The sequence below is a fragment of the Lithobates pipiens genome, unplaced genomic scaffold (genome assembly GCF_037356315.1).
Source record: "Lithobates pipiens isolate NorthernLeopardFrog02 unplaced genomic scaffold, aLitPip1_a1.2 Scaffold_18, whole genome shotgun sequence".
Classification (NCBI taxonomy): domain Eukaryota; kingdom Metazoa; phylum Chordata; class Amphibia; order Anura; family Ranidae; genus Lithobates; species Lithobates pipiens.
The window spans coordinates 614259118-614278172 of record NW_027507758.1 but is presented as its reverse complement, the minus strand read 5'-3'; the positions used below and the strand labels follow the sequence as shown (position 1 = coordinate 614278172).

The 19055-nt window shown below is 44.0% G+C and overlaps 1 protein-coding gene across 1 annotated transcript in view; it reads right to left on the bottom strand.

Moving 5' to 3' along the window:
- Nucleotides 1-6135: 6135 nt before the first annotated feature.
- Nucleotides 6136-19055, bottom strand: part of LOC143986833 (uncharacterized) — a 293231-nt gene continuing 280311 nt past the window's right edge. The window contains exon 14 of the mRNA XM_077485241.1: nt 6136-6296. Within this exon, the coding sequence (XP_077341367.1) occupies nt 6292-6296 (5 nt within the window). The 3' untranslated portion in view covers nt 6136-6291. The remainder of the gene's footprint in view (nt 6297-19055) is intronic.

Sequence of the window (19055 nt, the reverse complement as noted above, 5' to 3'; positions counted from 1 at the left end):
AGCGCGCCGCCAGCGGCGCGCTCCCGCGCTGGTCAGGACCCCCGTGACTCCGGTCGCAGGACCCACGGACTCGATCGCCGCGGGCATACCCGCGATCGTCTCACGGGACGGCTGAATGGAGGAAATGCCGTGTAAACAGCATTTCTCCATTCTGCCTAGCAACTAGTGACGCTGATCTCTGCTCCATGTGATTGGAGCAGAGATCAGTGTTCACTAAATGAAAGCCCAACCCCCCCACAGTTAGTAACACACCCCTAGGAACACTTAACCCCTACACTGCCACCCACTGGTTAACCCCTTCACTGCCAGTGTCATTTACACAGGAATCACTGCATTTATATAGCAGTGATTACTGTATAAATGACAATGGTCCGAAAAATGTGTCAAAAATGTCCAATGGGTCCCCCACAATGTTGCAGTCACAATAAAAATCGCTGATCGCCGCCATTACTAGTAAAAAAATAAATAAGAAAAAATTATTAATAAAAATGCTATAAAACTATCCCTATTTTGTAAATGCTATAACTTTTGCGCAAACCAATCAATAATCGCTTATTGCGATGTTTTTAACCAAAAATATGTAGAAGAATACGTATCGGCCTAAACTGAGGGAAAAAAAATGTTTTTTTATATATTTTTGGGGGATATTTATTATAACAAAAAGTAAAAAATAATGTGTTTTTTTTCAAAATTGTCGCTCTATTTTTGTTTATAGCGTAAAAAATAAAAACCGCAGAGGTGACAAAGTAACACCAAAAGAAAGCTCTATTTGTGGGAAAAAAAGGATGTCAATTTTGTTTGTTTGTCAGTTAAAGCGATGCAGTGCCGAATCGCAAAAAGTGGTCTGGTCTTTGACCAGCAAAATGGTCCGGTCTGTAAGTGGTTAAGCATCATTAAAATAACTGCTCCCGAAAAGACGTCAGTTTTTAAAACCTTATTTTGCATTGATGCATGTCCCCTGGGGCAGGACCTGGGTCCCCAAACTCTTTTTAGGACAATAACTTGCATATTAGCCTTTAAAAATCGCACGTTTGATTTCTCGTGTTCAAGTCCTATAGACTTTAACGGTGTTCGAATGTTCGTGCAAACTTTCGGTCCGTTCGCATGTTCTGGATGCAAACCAAACTGGGGGGTGTTTGGCTCATCCCTACTTTTGGGAAACATACTGTTTGATGCTAATGTCCTCAACTCTAACCACCTGTCTGTTGTCTTCTATAATGTAAATGAGTCTAGTTTGGCTTGCCACAGCTTCTTAGCCCCTGTACACATGGTCGGAGATTTCCACAACCAAATCTGTCGGATTTTGTCCGTCAGATTTAGTCTGACGGATTGTGTCCGAAACTTATGCATACATACTAAGTTGTCGAAAAATCCGATCTTTCAGAACATGATGACGTAATTTCGTTACGATGGGACTAGATTCAGGCTAGTAGCCAATAGCTTTGATGTAGGAATTTGATCTGGGCATGCGTGGCACTTGGTCCGATCAAAATTCTCTACACATGATCGGATTACGTCCGACCGGCCCAGTTGGTCGGAAAATATTTCCAACATGTTGGAAAATTGGGTCCGACGGAGATTTGGATGGAATCAGTCCGATGCATACCACACACAGTCGGATTATCTGACGACACGGTCCGATAAGACGCATTCTGACGGATTCTCCGACCGTGTGTATGCGGCATAAGAGTATTTCACTCATTGTTGTTTTGTGCTAATTAACCTTGCTATTGTATGAAGGAGTACTGTGTTGATGTTTATGATAATGTATAATCTACTGTGTGAAGCTCGGTGACAACAAGCCTGACCTGTAGTGAAATCCTGATTAATCGTAACAATGCTCAGGAGGGCATGGAGTCAAATTGGCTGCTTTAAGGGATTAGTTAATTAGCTCATGTTAATTCTGTTTCTGGTTACAGTTTGTTTTGTTAGATTTATATGAGCAGAAGTGAGGAACCTACACTTTTACTGTGTATAAGACTTGTATTTTGGTTCTAATAAAAGAGTCCATGTTCAGCAACTAAACAAGTATCGTCTTGTTTTGTGCTTGTGAGCGGTTGGAATATATGATATCTATATGCAGACTGGAAGGAATCGGTATATGACGAAAGCACTCAAGAGGAGTGTGGGACGCTCCGTTACGCACATTATCTAATACAGTGTGTAATGTTTCTACTACACTTCTGGTGCTGTACACTGTACACAATAAAGTGCAGCCATAGTACAGTTTCTACAATTTTTCTGGTGGTGTACACAGTATCTAATACAGTGTGTACAGTTTCTACTAAACTTCTGGTGGTGTACACAATATAGTGCAGCCGTAGTACAGTTTCTACTACTTTTCTGGTGGTTTACACAGTATCTAATACCGTGTGTACTGTTTCTACTACACTTCTGGTGGTACAAACAGTACACAATAAAGTGCAACAGTAGTAGAGATTCTATTACTTTTCTGGTGGTGTACGCAGTATCTAATACAGTGTGTACAGTTTCTATTATACTTCTGGTGGTGTAGACAGTACACAATACAGTGCAGCCATAGTGCAGTTTCTAATACAGTGCAGGTGGTGTACACAGTATCTAATACAGTGTGTACAGTTTCTACTACACTTCTGGTGGTGTACACAGTACACAACACTGTACAGCCGTACTGCAGTTTCTAATAAAGTGCAGTCAGTGTACACAGTATCTAATACAGTGTGTACAGTTTCTAATACACTTCTGGCGGTGTACACTGTATACAATACAGTGCACCTGTTGTACAGTTGCTAATACAGTGCAGGTGGTGTACACAGTATCTAATACAGTGTGTACAGTTTCTACTACACTTCTGGTGGTGTACACAGTATACAATACACTACAGCTGTTGTACAGTTGCTAATACAGTGCAGGTGGTGTACACAGGATCTAATACAGTGTGTAATGTTTCTACTACACTTCTGGTGATGTACACAGTACACAATATAGTGCAGCCGTACTACAGTTTCTGCTACTTTTCTAGTGGTTTACACAGTATCTAATACCATGTGTACTGTTTCTACTACACTTCTGGTGGTGTACACAGTACACAATAAAGTGCAGCCGTAGTACAGTTTCTATTACTTTTCTGGTGGTGTACACAGTATCTAATACACTGTGCACAGTTTCTACTATACTTCTGGTGGGGTACACAGTATACAATACAGTACAGTCCTTGTACAGTTGCTAATACAGTGCAGGCGGTGTGCACAGTATCTAATACAGTACAATACACTACACTATACAGTGCAGCCATAGGACAGTTTCTACTACCCTTCTGGTGGTGTACACAGTACACAATACAGTGCAGCCATAGTGAAGTTTCTAATACAGTGCAGGCGGTGTACACAGTATCTATGTATATCTCTGTGTGTACAGTTTCTACACTTCTTGTGGTTTACACAGTACAAAATACAGTGCAGCTGTAATACAATTTCTACTACTTTTCTGGAGGTGTACACAGTATCTAATACAGTGTGTACAGTTTCTACTACACTTATGGTGGTGTACACAGTACACAATACTGTACAGCCATACTACAGTTTCTAATATAGTGCAGTCAGTGTACACAGTATCTAATAAAGTGTGTACAGTTTCTAATACACTTCTGGCGGTGTACACTGTATACAGTACACCTGTAGTACAGTTGTGAATACAGTGCAGTGGGTGTACACAGTATCTAATACAGTGTGTACAGTTTCTGTTCTTGTTGTGTACACAGTACACAATACAGTTCAGCCTTAGTACAGTTTCTAATACAGTGCAGTCAGTTTACACAGTATCTAATACAGTGTGTACAGTTTCTACTACACTTCTGGTGGTGTACAGAATACACAATACAGTGCACCTGTTGTACAGTTGCTAATACAGTACAGGCGGTGTACACAGTATCTAATATAGTGTGTACAGTTTCTACTATACTTATGGTGGTGTACACAGTACACAATACTGTACAGCCATACTACAGTTTCTAATATAGTGCAGTCAGTGTACACAGTATCTAATAAAGTGTGTACAGTTTCTAATACACTTCTGGTGGTGTACACAGTACACAATACAGTGCAGCCATAGTACAGGTTCTAATACAGTGCAGGAGGTTTACACAGTATTTAATACAGTGTGTACAGTTTCTACTACCCTTCTGGTGGTGTACACAGTGTACAATACAGTGCTCCTGTTGTACAGTTGCTAATACAGTGCAGGCGGTGTACACAGTATCTTATACAGTGTGTACATTTTCTACTACACCGCTGGTGGTGTACACAGTACACAATACAGTGGAGCCATAGTACAGTTTCTACTAGTTATCTGGTGGTGTACACAGTATCTAATACAGTGTGTACAGTTTCTGCTACTTTTCTGGTGGTGTACACAGTGTAACGACACCCTGAGTATGAAAGGGGTTAAAGATGTTTAGGACATTCCATTTCCGAACAAAAAAGGCAGCTACCGAACACTCCAATCAGCTGAACAAGAAACCCATACAAATAATTCTTCCCCCCAAGTACGAGACAAGGCTCTGTATGGAGAGCCAAACAGGAATTAGACTCTTTATTAGGACCAAAATTACAAGTCTTTATATACAGTTAAAGAGGAGGTTCCCCCCTCCTGCTCATATTACTCTAACAATACAACTGTAACCAGAAACCTATTTAACATGAGCTATTTTACTAAATCATTTACCCAGACTAGGTGACTCAGAGACATGACCTTTAGGACAGATTTGTGGTCACTGAGCTTCACACATTAGTATAAACACAGGACACCTTCTCCCAATAGCAGGAGCTAATTACAATTAACAATACAAACAGTGATCTCCCCCCTCCTCAGCCTAGTGGGAAACAAACTATAGTAGAAGTAGACTGTCCGGCTCCTACCCAGTTCTAGAGGCCAGTGTATCAGCTCTCTCAACTAACATGTTGAGTTCAGAATCAAACAAGAATAGTCTTTACATATATCCTGGGAGATATTGTGGATAAATATTACTGTCCTATTTTAAGTAATCCAATCATATTCTCAGGGTTCATTCTTTTCTTGGTCACCCTGCGCCCAACAGTGACTCCCGTCATACACAATATCTAATACAGTGTGTACAGTTTCTAGTACACTTCTGGTGGTGTACACAGTACACAATACAGTGCAGCCATAGTACAGTTTCTAATACAGTGCAGGTGGTGTACACAGTATCTAATACAGTGTGTACAGTTTCTACTACACTTCTGGTGGTGTACATAGTACACAATACAGTGCAGCCTTAATACAGTCTCTACTACTTTTCTGGTGGTGTACACAGATACAGACCTGCGGGGCCTGGTATGGATTTTAGGGTTGACATCCACACCATTTATTTTTTGGGGTATTTTTGGTATTTTTATCTATATTGCCAGGATCCGACAATACATTACAGCTGCAAGAGATTTTAAATAATTTTTTTTTCCTTTAGAAATGTCATTTTGCTGTGGCACGGTTATAAACATGGGACAGATGCGCTACTTTACAGGCATACTAAGGACAACGGCCCAGGTACAATATGTAAAGGAATATTTAATTTTTATTGTTTCAATTTATGTATTATTAAAATTACTGCTTCCAAAAAAAACGGTTGTTTTTAAACAAAAAATTTGCATTGATGCATGTCCCCTGGGGCAGGATCTGAGTCCCCATACACTTTTTATGGCAATAAATTGCATGTAAGCCTTTAAAATTTGCATTTTTGATTTTTCACATTCGTGTCCCATAGACTTTAATGGTGTTTGCTTGTTCGAACAAATTTTTTGCCTGTTCGCATGTTCTGCTGCGAACCGAACTGCAGGGTGTTCGGCTCATCTCTAATCAGAATAAGGTGAGTGTCACAAACTTTCACACCTCCCATGTTCTTGTACAAAAAAAATCTGCCTTGACTCATTCTGTGCTGATTGGATGAAGGTGTCGGAATTATCTGTGTGGCTGGGGTTATTTTCCTGACACTCGTTGCGGCTGAGGAAGCCACCAGCTGTGAAACGTCTCCAGCATTACAGAACAACACCAGTGACATGTGACAAACTACTATTAGTTATAGCATGACCTGGATTCATGAGAACCTTCAAAAGTATAGAAACCACACAAATTGTCATGGTGTAGATTGGAATGATCATTTATTAGTCATTGACATTAGTCATTAGTTATTTATTAGTCATTATTAGTCATTGACAGGGTGATGTCCCCACGGGAGAAAAGAACTAATGCTCTTCATCATCTGGAAGACCTTGTGACTTGTCTCGTTCTGTTGTGACTTCACTCTGGATGAGGAGACAATGAAGGCAGGAATGAGCAATATAATCCAAACACATTACCAGTCAATATGTAATATAGAAGCATTATTACATGAAAAATGGACACATGGTATTTCAGATTTGGGTAGACACGACTGGGCATAATGACTCTCCTGCTTCTTATATCAGATTTCCTCCTACCGCTGTGAGACTTCCCCACTGTAGCTTGTAGACTTGGAAAAGAATGAAGGAGCACCCGATGTCCAAACAAATGCAAGTTTTAGGTAGGTTTAAAAGGTGTTTATTGAGAGTAGCGACATGTACATCAAGCCCATGCGTTTTGGGGAAAAGGACCCCCCTTTTTCAGGGCTGTTGAGTTCTGGCTATAGCTGCAGAGGCAACAATCTTTCCCATCTAATAGCATGCAGTAACAGCCCTGAAGAAGGGGTAGCCCTTTCCCCCGAAACACGTTGGCTTGATGTACATGATGCTAATTTCAATAAATACCTTTTAAAGTCATAAATAGGATTTGTTTTTTATTTAAGAAACATAACAAACATGTTATATTTATATGCTGTATTCGTTGGTTTTGCACAGAGCAGCCCCGATATTCTTCTTGGGTCCCTCACTGGTATCCCTGGCCCCTCCCTCCTGTTGAATGCCCCCATAACAAGCAGCTTTCTACAGGGGTACCCAAGCAGACTCGATCCTGAGCCGCTGCTCTGTGTATCTATTCACACATGGATCGGCTCTGCCCCTGCTCTCTTCTCATTGGCTCACTGGCTGTGATTGACAGTAGTGGGAGTCAATGGCCCCCACTGCTGACTCAGCCCAGGAGGAGGGAGAGACCTGGGAAAGCTGAGGTCCCAGTGCACAGCGCTGGTGGAAGATCGGGCTCAGGTAAATATTGGGGGGGCTGCAGCGTACAGAATGTTTTTTTACCTTCATGCATAGATTGCATGAAGGTAAAAAAAAAACTTGAGACTTTACAACCACTTGCATATTTCTCTAGCTCCCATTTGACCAATGTTTATAAACAATGTTGCTTTGTATCTTTCTATCTCCTGTATGATCAATGTTTATAAATAATGTTACTTTGTATCTCTCAATGGGACAGTTACAACCATAAAAAATGCAGTCTGGATGCGTTCCAGATGCTTTTCTGCATGCATGTTTTTGGTGTGTTTTTGTGAACTTGCCCTATCTCCTGTCTGAAAAATATTAGTAAATATGTTGCATTCTACCTCTCTATCTTACATCTGAACAATGTTTACATCTTATCACAGTCATCCGCTTACTGGTGGGTTCCAAACAACCAAAAGAACAGCCCAAATCACAGCACTTCATTGTCCCGAGACAATCCAAGTCTACGTTACAGATACATTGTACATTCACATCAGTCCCGGCCCTCCAGGATATAACAAGGCAATAACTGTCTATACTGAGAATGAGTCTATACAACCACTTTAAGCCTACATAAAACTCACATTTCTTTGGACATCGGGTGCTCTTTCCATCTTTTCCAAGTCTACATGGGGAAATGACTGTAAGGCCGAATCGGAAAAGGTAGCAGCCCAAGCCCCAAGAGAGTTCACCGGCACCATCCACCATTGGGCATAACCTATTGGAAAGGGATTTCTTCCTACTCACCCACACAATTTCCCATCCATTACCAGTGACTGATCCAGTCAGTCCAGTGCGGTCTCCAGCACAAACCAGTTAGACCAGACCATAGCGAGGGTGTTATCCACTCACAGTTTGACTCCTACAAACTGATCTTTATTCTACGTTATGGAGAACCATTAAGGCAAGGTGACACCTTTATTTGGCTTTCTATTGGCCATGGCAGTTAGGAGTAAATGGGACATGTAAAGGGAGCCTAAAGAGGAACTTAACCCAAAAGGGGGGGGTACCTGATTTTGATAGGTATCCATTCTTCCACTTCTGGTTAGATCGCAATGTCCGCCAGCTAACTGGGATTGCTCCTCAGAGAGCCAGAACGAGGATCTGTCAATGTAAACAGACAGATCCCCATTCTGTCTAGTCCCCTCCCCTCACAGTTAGAGACACTTTCCTAGGGAACACATAACCCCTTGATCACCCCCTAGTGGTAATGTAGTGGGATGCCCCTTTGTCCAGATTCCGATTCAGGTCCCTTTAACTCAACTCCCCACAATCCTCTGAGCTCCTGGACACGCCCGGGGGGTATAAATGTCAGCTCCATCCAGCTCCCTGTGCTCAGAGAGATCCTGCCTGTTGGGACAGCAGTGACTGGGTAAGTGAGCTGTTCCCAGGTGCTGGGTCCTCCCCTGTTACAACCGGTATTGTTCCACAGGTAACCTCTTTCTCCCTCTCCTTGGTTCACCTGTTGCCGGCACCTGCACTACAAGCAAATCCCACAGCCCTCTATGCATTTCACAGTCCCCTCTGCATCACCAGTAAGCTAGCAACAGGTGAACCTCATGGCTGGATATGCTTAGTGTCGGCTAGATGACACAAAAACATGTGAGTGCAATTGGTTTTATAGTTTTTTTTTACAATAAAAGTTGGAACGTTTTACACTATGTTGGTTCCATATGTTTTTTCATAATCGGTGGATTGCTAACCGGAGAATAAGCATGTCTAAGGAGTGGTTATCCTTTGAATGAACCAAAATCTATTGAGTAGGGTTGGGACTTTGACGAAGCATGCGATTATGGAAGCAATAAGCAGAAGAGCAACAAAAATCAAATAGTATAAATTTATTAACTATAGATTGAATGTATAGCATAGGGCACAAAGATACACAATGTATAATCCATGATCCATCATAAGTAGTAAATATATTGAAGTATTACACATCACAAACATCAATCCCACAGTTCATACATCAAAAGCATTGACTTCATGTATAGGCATTTTGCACATAGTAAAAATCAATAGAATTAAGTAAAAACATTCCAGAGTCTAGTAAAACTGCATATTTGGATATGATTTGTAGTATTTAAAGCTCTACGCGTTTCGTGGCTACATTGCCACTCATCAGGAGCTGATATATGATGAATATCTGTGGGACGAAAAATGGTGTGCCGACAGTTAGTCAGGTTTGTATAATGAATAAGAAAAAATGGGGGAAAAGGGACAGTGTATCCAAATCGAGTACCCATACTTACGGGTCAAGGAATGGCGAGAGGCGCAGTCACGGGCAACGGAAGTAGCCAGGAGTGTCAACTGACACGGGAGCTGAGGCAGACAGAGCGTGCGGTGTCGCGATGAGGCAATGTGCCACTGATGTGAACCAAAAGTGATCATCACCCTAGGATGAATGATTGAATGTGTAAGTGTAAATTAGTTAATTGAGATATCTAAATGACTGAAATATAATGTGAATGGGATTAAAAAGGGTGTGGTACAGTTTAAGGAATGTAAGATAGTGAAATCATGTTGAGAGCAATGGAAATGCTCCAACAGTGGTAAACACCATCGTGTAAGGATAAATGAAAAATAAAATGTGAACTAAATCGACAACAGAAACAGAAACAAAACAGTGAGTGTTGAAAACAAAAACCACTAAGTGAGTGTGCTGTGAAACAATACCTGGATGTGTTGAACATACTGCCCATTCCATCCAGGTGCCTAAGGCTATCAAAGGCAACAATAGTCATACTAATAGTGTCCAATAGTCTTGTGCCAGAAGTTATTGGTGCCTCACCGCGGCCGCACGATGCCGCCAACGTCACGCTGGCAATCCAAGTAGGGGGGGACACAGCATCGTCCCCCGGGGGAGTCAACCCCCCAGTGAGCGGCGCCAATCGCTAGCTCTCTCCCAGCAAGGCGCCAGATAAATACACGGCGCCCACGTGGTAACGTCAACCACGTGATGCCGGAATGCGTGATGTCGATGCGCAGCGGGGAAACCGCCCAATCCCCCAACAGGGAGGAGGGGCGGAAGCCCCGGTGCGCATCGCAGCTCCCATAGTCAGAGGAAAACCACCAACCACAAAACCAAAGCCGTAGAACCTGCGCCCTATACCACAGCAGACCCGGGTTAGGTATAGTATAGAAAAGAAAACTAAAACGTTGCACATGCATTATCATGAAAGGAATTTAATCATGACCATACCCTGCAATATTGCAGTAGTTAATACATTTATACTATTTGATTTTTGTTGCTCTTCTGCTTGTTGCTTCCATAATCGCATGCTTCGTCAAAGTCCCAACCCTTTCTTTTTACCGTATCAATAGGGATGGAGGTCATCTGGCCTCATTTAAAGTCCCAACATTTTTTCTGCAATCTACATGAACCAGGGATGGAAGCATGTGATTCTTGGTGTAGCCTTTTAGCCAGCACATATACCTCAATGTGCTAGGCTTATTTTCCTTTTTCCCTTCCCCGTAACAACAGGAATGGGACTTAGGATATGCTATTTGACATGATACCTTCACGTCAGATTTAGCTCCTCTTACTGCAATATTGCAGGGTATGGTCATGATTAAATTCCTTTCATGATAATGCATGTGCAACGTTTTAGTTTTCTTTTCTATACTATACCTAACCCGGGTCTGCTGTGGTATGGGGCGCAGGTTCTACGGCTTTGGTTTTGTGGTTGGTGGTTTTCCTCTGACTATGGGAGCTGCGATGCGCACCGGGGCTTCCGCCCCTCCTCCCTGTTGGGGGATTGGGCGGTTTCCCCGCTACACATCGACGTCACGCATTCCGGCGTCACGTGGTTGACGTTACCACGTGGGCGCCGTGTATTTATCTGGCGCCTTGCTGGGAGAGAGCTAGCGATTGGCGCCGCTCGCTGGGGGGTTGACTCCCCCGGGGGACGATGCTGTGTCCCCCCCTACTTGGATTGCCAGCGTGACGTTGGCGGCATCGTGCGGCCGCGGTGAGGCACAAATAACTTCTGGCACAAGACTATTGGACACTATTAGTATGACTATTGTTGCTTTTGATAGCCTTAGGCACCTGGATGGAATGGGCAGTATGTTCAACACATCCAGGTATTGTTTCACAGCACACTCACTTAGTGGTTTTTGTTTTCAACACTCACTGTTTTGTTTCTGTTTCTGTTGTCGATTTAGTTCACATTTTATTTTTCATTTATCCTTACACGATGGTGTTTACCACTGTTGGAGCATTTCCATTGCTCTCAACATGATTTCACTATCTTACATTCCTTAAACTGTACCACACCCTTTTTAATCCCATTCACATTATATTTCAGTCATTTAGATATCTCAATTAACTAATTTACACTTACACATTCAATCATTCATCCTAGGGTGATGATCACTTTTGGTTCACATCAGTGGCACATTGCCTCATCGTGACACCGCACGCTCTGTCTGCCTCAGCTCCCGTGTCAGTTGACACTCCTGGCTACTTCCGTTGCCCGTGACTGCGCCTCTCGCCATTCCTTGACCCGTAAGTATGGGTACTCGATTTGGATACACTGTCCCTTTTCCCCCATTTTTTCTTATTCATTATACAAACCTGACTAACTGTCGGCACACCATTTTTCGTCCCACAGATATTCATCATATATCAGCTCCTGATGAGTGGCAATGTAGCCACGAAACGCGTAGAGCTTTAAATACTACAAATCATATCCAAATATGCAGTTTTACTAGACTCTGGAATGTTTTTACTTAATTCTATTGATTTTTACTATGTGCAAAATGCCTATACATGAAGTCAATGCTTTTGATGTATGAACTGTGGGATTGATGTTTGTGATGTGTAATACTTCAATATATTTACTACTTATGATGGATCATGGATTATACATTGTGTATCTTTGTGCCCTATGCTATACATTCAATCTATAGTTAATAAATTTATACTATTTGATTTTTGTTGCTCTTCTGCTTGTTGCTTCCATAATCGCATGCTTCATCAAAGTCCCAACCCTTTCTTTTTACCGTATCAATAGGGATGGAGGTCATCTGGCCTCATTTAAAGTCCCAACATTTTTTCTGCAACCAAAATCTATTGAGTTACCATTTCGTAAGGTGGTGGTGGCACAAAGGTGTCATGGTTATGCAGTGATCTTCCTGTGTTTGCTTACCTCCCCTCATGTGTTCAGACTAAGAGGCCAGCCACTTCCACCTGGTGGTTTTTATAACCTCTCCTCTAAGCATGGCTCCACCCCAGGCCCTATCAGGGAGCCCTATATTAACCTGTGCACTGCAGGCCATCAGTGCTGATCAACCATTGTGTATTCCTTTGTGTGTTAGCTTCCTGTTACCTGCCGTGTGCTCTTCTACTGGTTTCCGTTACCGACTTTGGCGTGTCTTTGACTATCCCTGTTTGCCTGTGATCCTGACCTTTTGGCGTGTCACCGACTATTCTTGTCTGCTTGTGGCCCCGACCTCGGCTTTGTCCCTCACCATCCCTATCCTCCTGTTGCCTACTGTGGGTGTGAGCTGGGGGACCCTAGGGGTCGCGACCTGGAGCCAGTTGCAGCCAAGTCCATCCTCACCACTCGAGGCGCTGGTGAACACCTGCTGGCTCTTAGACTCCGCGCCCCAGGGAATCTTATGCTCTAACCCCGGTGGGACCTGTCTCCCGTCCGCAGCAGTCAGCCGTAGGGTCCACAACCTTGCGGTGCACTCCTGATCCCTACGGTGTGCATCTGTCACCTCGCCTCAAGGTGATCTGACAGAAGGGTGACTTGTGTCAAGGAGTTACGCACATGAAAATTGGAAGATCTATTTCACAAGGAACTGTTACCAGAATTGTGGAGGGGGAGACGCACCCTATTTATACATACACATCTTTGATATAGAGAGGATATATGGACTTGTAGTAGGGGAATATCTTTGGTGTATTGCGTAGCACCTGTTTTTGTTTCACATATGTATTTAATAATTTTTCATGTGCATGAGTATTTGCTTGTTTTAAAGTTGGCATTGGAGCACTGAATTAGCACAATAATTAGCAGGTGGTATTATTAAAGTCTGCATCTGATACATACTGAGGAATAATTTTGAGTACAGTACATATAAAAAAATGTGTTTATTTTTTATTTTTGGTTGGGTAGGTGGCGCAATCTATAATTCATTACAACATTCTGGCAGAAGCTTTGTTCCAGCGATACTTCCCGAAGAAGAAAATGAGTCAGGATAACCCCTGGATCTCACTGACAGCTGCCAACGAACTTCTTATAGAAGCGGTCGGGATTATCTGGATGAAAGCAGAACTGTGGGGACAGGACCTTGGCCAAAAAGGTGTTGTGGTTACACGAGCATCCGGAAAAGGATGGCCGCAGGTGATATTGGGCATGAATATCATCCAAAAGCTGAGGCCTGAGCTGTTAAAATGATGTCCTAAACACCTGGGACCACCTAAAAAAGTTTCTGCTTCTTACCTTGGCAGCACTAAAGGACTCTGACACAAGTATCGCAAACATTAATGAAAAGGCTGGTGTTGTGAGGGTTCCCTTTGGGACAGAGATTGTAATACCTACCTGCAAAGAACTTGTACTTCCCATGAATGTTGAATCGTGCCATAGACTGCAGGGAATTCCAGTGCTAGTGGGATCCTTTCCCTCAGATATGGCCCCATTTGTTGCTAGAACTCTCACAGTAGTTTGTCAAGGCACCGTGCTAGTTAGAATGCAGAACAACAAGCCGATTCCACTTCACCTGCCCCCGGGGACACCAGTGGCAGAACTGGCCCTGATTTCAAGTGTGATTTCTCCCAAAGTGGACCACATAGAGCTCCAGAAATTTCACGGACAACGCTATGTAGCTAAAGTGAATGTTGCCAAATGGTCAGCAGGGGCAGACCCAGCATGGGGAGGAGAAGAGATACTTCCACTCATACAGCTGTCCACTGAGGAACTCACACCCACTCGGGTAGAAGCAGTAAGGCAACTGGTGGAAAAGTGGTCGCAGGCATTTTCCCAGGGGGATTTTGACCTGGGCTGTAGCAATGGGATTGAACATGAGATCTCAACAGGAGGACATCCACCCACCTGGGATCGCTACAGAAGCATACCCCCTCACCTTTATCAGGAAGTCAAGCAGATGTTGGAACAGAAGAAGCAGCAAGGTGTAATTGAAGACAGCAAGAGCACCTGGGCAGCTCCCATTGTAGTAGTGCGGAAAAAGGACGGCACCCTCCACTTCTGTGTAGATTATAGACGGTTGAATGCTGTCCCTACAAGAGATGCCTATCCCCTGCCGTGGATTGAAGAGTCCCTAACTGCTCTAGGGAAAGCCAAGTTCCTTTTCACACTTGATCTCGCCAGTGGGTATTGGTAGATCCCTGTGGCCAAAGCAAAAACTGCTTTCATCACCCCTATTGGACCTACTATGCACCTACTACCTTCCAAAGGACAATGGAGCATTGTCATCGGGATATGAACTTGGATAGCATCCTGATTTATCTTGATGATATAGTGGTGTTCTCTGCCACCTTTGAGGAACACCTTGCTCACCTCGATGCTGTTTTAGCCCAGCTACATCAGTAAGGCTGAAGCTTAAGCCATAAAAATGCCCCCTGTTCAAAAGTGAGATTGAATATTTGGGACATGTCATTTCAAAACAGGGTGGGCTCCCCAACCCAGAGAAAATCAAGGTAATACAAGAATGGAAGGCACCATGGACCGTGACTGAGGTTAGAGCCTTCCTAGGGTTAGCGGGGCACTATTGACATTTCATCAAGCACTATGCCCATCATGCTTCTCCAGTCAAGAAATTACTACATGGAGTAGACCAGAAAGGAGGTCACAAAAGGGTGGCATGGGGACTGGAACAACAAGAGGCATTTGACTTCTTAAAACAACGGTTGGTGACAGCCCCTGTATTGACCTTTGCTGATTTTTACCTCCCCTTTCGGGTTACAATCTGATGTCAGTAACCAGGGCCTGGGAGCCGTGCTCTCACAAACGCAAGATGGTAAGGAACAGCTTATTACTTATGCCAGCCGCAGCCTTCATCCAACTGAGAGAAATCCTGCAAACTACAGCTCCTTCAAGTTGGAACTGTTAGTGCTTGTGTGGAGCCGTCACAGAACGTTTTGCAGAGTATCTCACAGAGTCTAAGTTCGAAGTCTGGACAGACGATAACCCCTTAGTACATCTCCAGACATCCAAACTTGGTGCTCTGGAACAAAGATAGGCAGCACATCTGGCAAAGTTTGACTTTTCCCTGCATTACCACCCGGGAAAGGGCAACCACGTGGCTGATGCCTTATCATGGTACCCTTCAGCACAACCACAGCGAGATGTGGATGAAGAGGCCGAGGAAGAAGAAATTCCACCCTTAATGGGGGCTAGACCTAAGAGTAGACCACGGGTAGAGATCATCCAGGTATTGGAAGATTATAACTGGGCAGAAACGCAGAAGGATGACCCTGTGATTGCCCCAGTAATAGAGGCAATGCAGTTAAGGCGCTGGCCCAGTAGAAGAGAGAGATCACAACTGCTACCAGAAACACAAAAACTGATGAACGAATGGTTACGCCTCCTCTTGAGAAATGGCATATTGTATCACAGAATAATGTTCCCCCATGACTCTTCGGTAACCTGGCAGGTCGTACTGTCATGGGCCAGAGCTCGACCAGGGGCAGAAAGGATCCATGTGGAAGGAGGACATTGGGGTGTCCACATGTCATTTGCCTGGTTCAAAAGACAAGCCATGTGTGTGGGGCTGTTCCAGTTGATTGATCAGATATTTCGGCACTGTGCGGTATGCTCCGTGACCAAGGGGGCTGAGGTCCAGGTGCCTCTCATGATTTGTAACACGTCTGCCCCATTGGAAGTATTGACAGGTGACTTCCTCACCCTCAACATGTCGGAAGATGGATATCGCCATGTCCTTGTTATGGTGGACCACTTCACCAAGTTTGCAGTAGCTGTACCATTTCGTGACCAGACTGCAAAGACTGCAGCTCAAGCAGTGTGGAAGCACTTCTGTCTGCCTTATGGTTGCCCTCAGAAGATACATTCAGATCAAGGGCCCTGCTTTGAAATTGAGTTCTTACAGGAGTGGTGTCGCTCCTTAGGTGTCAATAAGATGCATACAACCCCATATCACCCACAAGGTAACAGAGCCTGCGAGAAGTTTAATCGTACCCTGATACAACTGTTGAGAGGGCTGGCCCATGAGAAATGAACCAGATAGACCCATTACTCGCCTGAAGTGGTTTGGAAGTATAATCGTACTGTGCACTCAGCGACAGCTTGCTCTGCTTACCACGTGATGTTTGGTCGTACTCTTGGTGGACCCACAGATCTATGGGGTGTTGTCCCCACTGAAAAACTGGAGTATACTCCAGCAACCTGGAGAGTGGAGGTGACGCCTGGCAGAAGTCCAACAAAAAGATCAAAAAGAGTCAGGAACGGCGGCCTATGACCTGAAACCTGGGGACAGGGTCTCGATCAGGCGCAGAGGTGCACATCATCAAGGCAAGTTACAAATTCCATGGGAGGAAGTGCCCGGAGTTGTTCTACAGCACCCAATTCCAGGAGTGCCCGTCTATGACATCCAGAAGGAAAGTACACAAGACAGGCCGAGGCGGATACACTGCAGGCTCCTCAAACCTATTAGAAATTACATTGAGATGCCTGAGAGCTTATCTAGAGAGCCGGAAGAACAGGTTTCCGAGGCACCCATAGCAGCCCCAGCAGAGAATCAGTGGTGGCTACTCCCCGTCCCCTCACTGCTGCCTCCAAATCTCCCAGGAGAGATTACAGATACAGACAATGCCATGCAGCCCAATGATTGCCCAGCTTGGATTCTTACTCCTGCTATGGAGCCCTCTGACCCACTGTCCTCTGAGATGCCTGAATGTGAAGGTGTACCTTTGCCTTCTTCTGAAGAAGAACCTGAACCTCAACCCTTGAGATGCTCTCAGAGACACAACTTTGGGAAACCACCTCAGAGGATTGTGGGCAGTTGAGTTAAAGGGACCTGCACCGGAATCTGGACAAAGGGGCATCCCACTACACTCCATCCCACTTGAACTTGCGATTCCAGGCCAGTTTACCGATCGTACAGAGTCCTCCTGGTGGTCCTCAATTCTCTGAGCTCCTGGACATGCCCGGGGGTATAAATGTCCGCTCCACCCAGTTTCCTGTGCTCAGAGAGATCCTGCCTGATGGGACAGCAGTGACCGGGCAAGTGAGCTGTTCCCAGGTGCTGGGTCCTCCCCTGTTAAGGCTGGTGTGCGGGCCACCAGCAGTGAGCACAAGAGCACGCAGCATCTTTCCAAGCCCCAGTCAATGGAGAGGACTCTGTTACAGTCCATTTTTGGAAGCTGTCCATGACGTGGGTTGGCCCTATCTGCAGCCACCAGAGCCTCCTGACCGAAAGCAAGTAGAAAGCAGGGCCAGCATGAAGTTTGTGCCAGCAGAACGAACGATTACTATCTTGGACACATGAGATTCTTTAGCCCTCTATTCTATCCGAAGATTGAACTCAGAACACCATGCTGTCATCTAGTGGACATTAGTTGAATGGAAGTATAATTGTTTATATCCTTTTTCTTCACAGTTCATATTAATGTTCTGTACTATATACCCGTGTTCACACGATCTCCGGTACAATTTATGTTGAAGTTTATTGTTAAGTAGAGTAGAAATTGCACATCACCGCTGGTCTGAGCATTTGGCCGAAACCGTTACACTACACTAAACCCTTCCCTGCCATTGACATTTATACAGTAATCAGTGGCTATTTTTAGCTCTGATTGCTGTATAAATGTCACTGGTAGGGATGAGCCGAAAACCCCCCGGTTCGGTTCGCACCAGAACTTTCGAACGGACCCCAAATTCGTACGAACTTTAGAACCCCATTGAAGTCTATGAGACTCGAACGTTCGCAATTAAAAGTGTTAATTTTAACGGCTAATATGCAAGATACTGTCCTAAAAAGGGTTTGGGGACCTGGCTCCTGCCCCAGGGGACATGGGCCAATGCAAAAAAAAACTTTTAAAAACGGACGTTTTGGCGGGAGCACTGATTTTAATGACGATTAAAAAATATATATATATTCCTTTAAATATGTTGCCTGGGGGGTGTCTGTAGTATGCCTGTGAAGTGCCACGTGTTTCCCGTGTTTAGAACAGTCCCTGCACAAAATGACATTTAACGGAAATAACGTCATTTAAAGCTGCTTGCGGTTTTAATGTTATATCTGGTTCCTGCAATATGGTTGAAAATCATTGAGAAAAATGGCATGGGTAGCCCTCCCTGCCCATTACCAGCCCCTTTGGGTCTTATACACATATTAAGGGGAACCCCGTACCCATATTAAAAAAAAGGAAATACGTGTGGCCCCCAGGCCCTATATACTCAGAACAGCAGTATACAGGCGGTGCAAACAAGACAGGGACTGTGTAGGCTTGTTGTGTTAAGTTGAATCGGTTTGTAATTTTCAACTGGTACATTTTTAAAGTGTAGCTCTAGTCAAAAAAACTATTTTTAAGCTTTTTGGAAAACATAGGGAAGGGTTATCACCCCTGTATAATTTGTTTTGCCGTCCGTCTTTTTCAGAGCACGCAGACAGCACGCACAATCTCCTAACACTGACTGAGAGCTCTATTTAAAACAAGCAAGATATTTAGCTAGATAGGTGTATATTGCGGTGTATACTGCGTTCAGAGCACGCAGACAGCACGCACAATCTCCTAACACTGACTGAGAGCTCTATTTAAAACGAGCAAGATATTTAGCTAGATAGGTGGATATAGCGGTGTATACTGCGTTCAGAGCATGCAGACAGCGCGCACAATCTCCTAACACTGACTGACAGCTCTATTATAAAAGATAGATATATCACTAGATATATAGG